The sequence below is a fragment of the Vulpes lagopus genome, chromosome X (genome assembly GCF_018345385.1).
Source record: "Vulpes lagopus strain Blue_001 chromosome X, ASM1834538v1, whole genome shotgun sequence".
NCBI classification, from domain to species: Eukaryota; Metazoa; Chordata; class Mammalia; order Carnivora; family Canidae; genus Vulpes; species Vulpes lagopus.
The window spans coordinates 57,340,714-57,347,215 of NC_054848.1; the positions used below are offsets into that span (position 1 = coordinate 57,340,714).

The window sequence follows — 6,502 nt, forward strand, 5'->3', positions numbered from 1 at the left end:
CACATCCAGCAATAATGAAGAGCCCTTCCCGCTCCTTGTTGGTTGTCAGATGAAGCCACGTACTTTGATGAAGCTATCTGGCCCTCATTAAGATGCACCCAACTTGGTATCTGTGGATGATATGTGTTGAGGAGTGTTAATTAAAATATGCTGTTCTCTCATACCTACATATGACCAGCAGTAATGAGCTTTCTCTCACTCTTGGAGTTTAAAGAATGCCAAAGAGAGAACCTATCCTTCACTTCTACCTGGTACTTAGATGCTAGAATCTTCCTCCCTCACCAGAGTTGTCTCAGAGGAGGTCTATAAAAAGAGAAGATTCAAATGAATTCCAGAGTCTCACATACCCAAAATGTCTAGTATAGGATTAAAAAATCACCCATTATTATCACAAACCAGGGGAATTTCAACTTTGAGACAAGACGATAAATAGCTGCCATTAGAGACGAAACAGATGTTGGAATCTGATGAGAATTTTAAAGTAGCTCTTATCAGAATAATAAAACAAGCAATTATAAACATTTGAAACAAAATACCTGAAAGTCTCAGGAAAGAGGAGATGCAGAAACAAATGTTTAATTTCAAAACTGAAAAATATAATCGGTAACTAAATGGAATGGAGATGGCAGAGAAAAGAGTGAACTTAATATATAAAACAGTTGAAATTATTTTTTTAACAGTTGAAATTATTAAGACTGAGCAACAGAAAGCAAACAGACTAAAAAAAATGGAGAAAACCTCAGTGATCTTTGAGACCTTAACAAAGAGGTCCATGTTGTTGTCATTGGGGTTGTAAAAGGGAGGGAAGAAAGTGGGTGAGTCCAAAATGTGTTTGACAAAATAATGACCAAAGATCCCCCCAGTTTTTGAAAATACATAAACCTATGGATTTACTTACTGAAACCTAATCCTTAGAATCCCAAAGAAATTTGTTCTGAGGCACATTAATAAAGCTTTGAAAACAATAGATAATCATGAAAGTGGCCAGAGGGGGACAAGTGCATTACTTGTAGGAAAAAAAAAATGCAAATGACAGATTTGTCATCAAACTGTGGAGGCCAGAATGAGGTTGCATTACAAAATAATCAACTAAGAATATATAACAGTTAAATTTTATGCATCAAACAACAGAGGTCCAGAATACAGAAAGTAATAACAGATACAAAAATAATAAAATTAACAAATAGAATTGATAAGCACACTTCTTACAATAGTGGATAGAATTAGGAAATTAATAAAGAGACCTGATCAAAACTATGAATTACCTTGATTTAATTGACATGTACAGAACATCCATTCAGTAATACCAAAGTAAACTTTCTTTTCAAATGCACATAGGCCATGTAGAGAATAGGTCATATTTTGGGCCACGAAGTCTCAACATGTTGAAAAGAATTTTAATCATATAGAGTATTTTATGACCACAGCAGTATCAAAGTAGAAATATATAACTGAAAGGTAACAGGAAATTATTTTTAAGGATTTATGTATATATTTGAGAGACAGAGTGTATGCATGCACTCTGTGAGGAGTGAGGAGATGGGCAGAGAAAGAGAGAGGGAGAGAGAATCCAGAAGCAGATTCTCCACTTAGCACAGAGTCAGACATGGAACTCTATCCCAGGACCCTGAGATCATGACCTGAGCTGAAACCAAGAGTTGACTGCTTAACCGACTGAGCCACCCAGGCAGCCAGGTAACAGGAAAATTTTTAAACATTTGGAGACAAACCAACATATTTTTAAATAAGCAATTATTAAAAATAAATAAATAAATACAATTATTCAAAGATGGTGTCTTAACAGAAATAAAAACATGAAAATTAATTACATTTAAAATATAAATTATGTGAGACACAGCCCAATCAGTACTGAGAGAAATTTGTATCACTGAATACTTAGAAAATACAAAAACTTCGAGTCAGTAAATGAAAACACCTTAAGGAACTGGGAAAGGAATAGCAAACTAAATCCAAAGCAAGAAAAATGAAGAAAATAAAAAGAAGACCAGATATCAAAATTAAATGAATCAAATGAAACAATGGAAAAAATGAACCATAAAGCTGTTTCATTGAAAAGATTAATGAAATTCACAAACCTACCAAGATTAGCAAAAAAGTGAAGCCACAAATCCTCAATAACACAAGTGAAATGAGATATAACAATAAACCATAAAGACCTTAAAGGGCTAATAAAAGGAAACTATGAATAATCATCATGCTTGGATTAGACATGTTAAAATGGGCCAATCTCTCAACACAAATGATCATAAATTACAAAAGAAATAAAATGAGTACCCAATAACAACTTAGTAAATTAGATTTATAATTTAAAAACTCCTGGGAGGGGCACTTGGGTGGTTCAGTCAGTTAAGCATCTGACTCAGGTCATGATCCCAGGGCCCTGGGATGAAGCCCCACATCCACATCTGACTCCTTGCTCAGCGGGGAGCCTGCTTCACCTCCATCTACTGCTCCCCCTGCTTGTGCTCTCTTGCTCTGTCAAATAACTAAATATAAATAAATAAATTAAATCAATAAATAACCTTCCCAAAAGAAAACCAGAAGGTCCAGATGGTTTCACTGGGGAAACCTATCAACCATTCAAGGGAGAAGTTATACTTATACTCTACAATCTCTTCCAGAAAATAGAAACTGTAAAAATACTTCCTAACTCATACAATGATATCATCATTCCATATACCAAAACAAGATAAAGACATTATTAAGGAAACTACAAACCTCTATCTCTCATGAATATAGATGCAAAAATTCCCAACAAAATATTAGCATATCAAATTCAACAATGCATAAAAATTTTATTCCGCAACCATTTAAGATCTTGTTTATGTGAGATGGTTTCAACATTCAAAAATCAGTTTCTGTAATCCATCACAATAGGCTAAAGAAGTCATATATGATCATATCAACAGATACAGAAAAATCATTTCACAAAATCTAAAACCCATTCATGATATAAAAAAAAATCAGTACACTAAAAATAGAGTATAATGTACTCAACTTTATCAAGAACTTCTAGAAAAAAACCTACAGGCAATATTATATTTAATGATGAAAAATGCCAATTTTCTGCTAAGATCAGGAATAAGCAAGGGTATTTCATCTCTTCACTTTTTAAAAATATGCTGGGAGTCCTAACTCAAACAATAGTACAAGAAAAGGATATAACAGTTATGCAGATTAGCTGTCTTTTTTAAAAATTTTTTTTTCAGATTAGCTGTCTTTGTCAGAGATGACATAACTATGTAGAAGTTCCAAAGTAACAAAAAAAAATCCCAGAACTAATAAGTGATTATAGCAAGGTTGCATGATACAAAGTTAAAAGTCAATATTTAAAAGTCAAATGCTTTTATGTATCAGAAATAAACAAGTAGAATTTGAAGTTAAAAACAATATAATTTATTTTTTTTTTTTTAAATTTTTTTTAATTTTATTTATTTTATGATAGGCACACAGTGAGAGAGAGAGAAGCAGAGACACAGGCAGAGGGAGAAGCAGGCTCCATGCACCGGGAGCCCGACGTGGGATTCGATCCCGGGTCTCCAGGATCGCGCCCCGGGCCAAAGGCAGGCGCCAAACCGCTGCGCCACCCAGGGATCCCAATATAATTTATATTAACACACACACACTGATGTGAAATAATTAGGTCTGCAAAAATCTACTAAAATAAGTTACAAACCAATGATGAATGAAATAAAAGAATTAAATAAGTAAATAGATATTTGATGTTGGATAGGAAGACTTAATATTGCCAAGTTGTCAGTTCTTCCGAACTTGGTCTATGGATTCAATGCAATTAAAAATCTCAGCAATGGGTCTCTTGAACGTGGCGCCAGATCTGCAGACAGCTTTTCTCTCCTGGAACTGAGCCCGGCCCACACAGAAGCACCTATGTCTAAGGGATCTGCAGTTGGGATTGATCTTGGCACCACCTACTCTTGCATGCGAAAATCACCGAATGATTGATCGGTTATGCTGCGAAGAATCAAGTTGCGATGAACCCCACCAACACGGTTTTCGATGCCAAACACCTGATTGGATGGAGATATGATGATACTGTTGTCCAATCTGATATGAAGCATTGGCCCTTCATCGTGGTGAATGATGCTGGCAGGCCTAAGGTCCAAGTAGAATACAAGGGGGAGACAAAAAGTTTCTATCCAGAGGAGGTGTCTTCAATGTTTTGTTTTGACAAAGATGAAGGAAATTGCAGAGGCCTACCTTGGGAAGACTGTTACCAATGCAGTTGTCACAACACCTGCATACTTCAATGACTCTCAGCGTCAGGCTACCAAAGATGCTGGAACTATTGCTGGTTTCAATGTACTTCGAATCATCAACGAGCCACCTGCTGCTGCTATTGCTTATGGCTTTGACAAGAAGGTTGGAGCTGAAAGGAACGTGTTGATCTTTGATTTAGAGTGGCACTTTTGATGTGTCAATCCTTACTATTGAAGATGGGATCTTTGAGGTCAAGTCCACAGCTGGAGACATCCACTTAGGTGGAGAAGACTTTGACAACCGAATGGTCAACCATTTTATTGCAGAACTCAAGTGCAAACACAAGAAGGACATCAGCGAAAACAAGAGGGTAGTCTGTCGTCTTTGTATGCCTTGCGAACGTGCTAAGCGTACACTTTCTTCCAGCACCCAGGCCAGTATTGAGATTGATTCTCTGTATGAAGGAATTGACCTCTATACCTCTTTTACTTGTGCCTGGTTTGAAGAATTAAATGCTGACCTGTTCCATGGCACCCTGGACCCTGTAGAGAAAGCTCTTTGGGATGCCAAGCTAGACAAGTCTCAGATCCATGATATTGTCCTGGTGGGTGGTTCTACCTGTATCCCCAAGATTCAGAAACTTCTGCAAGATTTCTTCAGTGGAAAGGAACTGAATAAGAGCATCAACCCTGATGAGGCTGTTGCTTATGGTGCAGCTGTCCAGGCAGCCATTCTTTCTGGTGACAAATCTGAAAATGTTCAAGATTTGCTTCTATTGGATGTCACCCCACTTTCTCTTGGCATTGAAACTGCTGGAGGAGTCATGACTGTGCTCATCAAGCATAATACTACCATTCCTACCAAACAGACACAAACATTTACTACCTACTCTGACAACCAGCCTGGTGTGTTTATTCAGGTCTATGAAAGTGAGCGTGCTATGACCAAGGATAACAACCTACTTACTTGGCAAGTTTGAACTCACAGGCATACCTCCTGCCCCTCATGTCATTCCTCAGATTGAATTCACTTTTGATATTGATGCTAATGGTATCCTCAATGTGTCTGCTGTTGATAAAAGCTCAGGGAAAGAGAACAAGGTTACTATCCCTAATGACAAGGGCCGCTTGAGCAAGGAGGACATTGAGTGCATGGTCCAGGAAGCTGAGAAGTACAAAGCTGAAGATGAGAAGCAGCGAGACAAGGTGTCTTCCAAGAATTCACTTGAGTCTTATGCATTCAACATGAAAGCAACTGTTGAAGATGAGAAACTTCAGGGCAAAATCAATGATGAAGACAAACAGAAGATTATTGACAAGTGCAATGAAATAATCAACTGGCTCTATAAGAACCAGACTGCAGTGAAGGAAGAATTTGAACATCAGCAGAAAGAGCTGGAGAAAGTCTGCAACCCCATCATTACGAAGCTATACCAGAGTGCAGGAGGCATGCCAGGAGGAATGCCTGGAGGCTTTCCTGGTGGTGGAGCTCCTTCCTCTGGTGGTGCCTCCTCTAGGCCTATCATTGAAGAGGTTGATTAAGCCAACCTGATGACAGGTATAACATTGTTCCACACATTTGAAGGACCCAAATTTGTAGCAAATTCCATGGCAGTTTTAAAGTCAAGCTGCTATAGTAAATACACTGGGCATTCTTGATACTTGAATAGGGAAAGGAAATACAACATTGCACTTTATAAGCACTGTATTGTTAAGTGGAAAATGCAATATCTTAAATAAAACTGTATTTAAAATTGGCAAAAAAAAATCTCAGCAATTATTTTGTGGATATTGACAAACTAATTCTAAGTTTATATGGAGAAGCAAAAGACAAAACTACCAACACAAATATTGAAGGCAAAGAACAACGTCAGAGAACTGAAGATAGTCATCTACTACTACTACTATTACTACTACTACTACTACTACTACTACTACTACTAAGCTGCGGCAATTAAGACAGTGTGGTTTTGGCCAAAACAAAACAAAACAAAACAAAACAACAGATCAATAGGATAGCATAGATAGTCCAGTAATATAGCTGCATAAATATAGGTAACTAATCCTTGACAAAGGAGCAACGACAATACAATACAGCAAAGATCCTACCTTCAACAAGTGCTGCTGGAACAGTTGGGACTTACACAATGTGAAAAAAATGAATGTAGACACAAACCTTACACCTTATACAAAAACTAACTTATTGATCATAGACCTAAATGTAAAATGCAAAATTATAAGACTCCTAGAAGGTAGGATAGGAA

At 37.1% G+C, this 6,502-nt stretch overlaps 1 protein-coding gene across 1 annotated transcript; it reads left to right on the plus strand.

Moving 5' to 3' along the window:
• Positions 1-3,580: 3,580 nt before the first annotated feature.
• LOC121482391 (heat shock cognate 71 kDa protein-like) lies at positions 3,581-5,997 on the plus strand. The gene is given in 5 exon segments (XM_041740316.1): positions 3,581-3,976; positions 3,979-4,199; positions 4,201-4,436; positions 4,438-5,197; positions 5,199-5,997. Coding segments are annotated over 5 exon segments (1,866 nt in total). The 5' UTR covers positions 3,581-3,909; the 3' UTR covers positions 5,781-5,997.
• Positions 5,998-6,502: the final 505 nt, after the last annotated feature.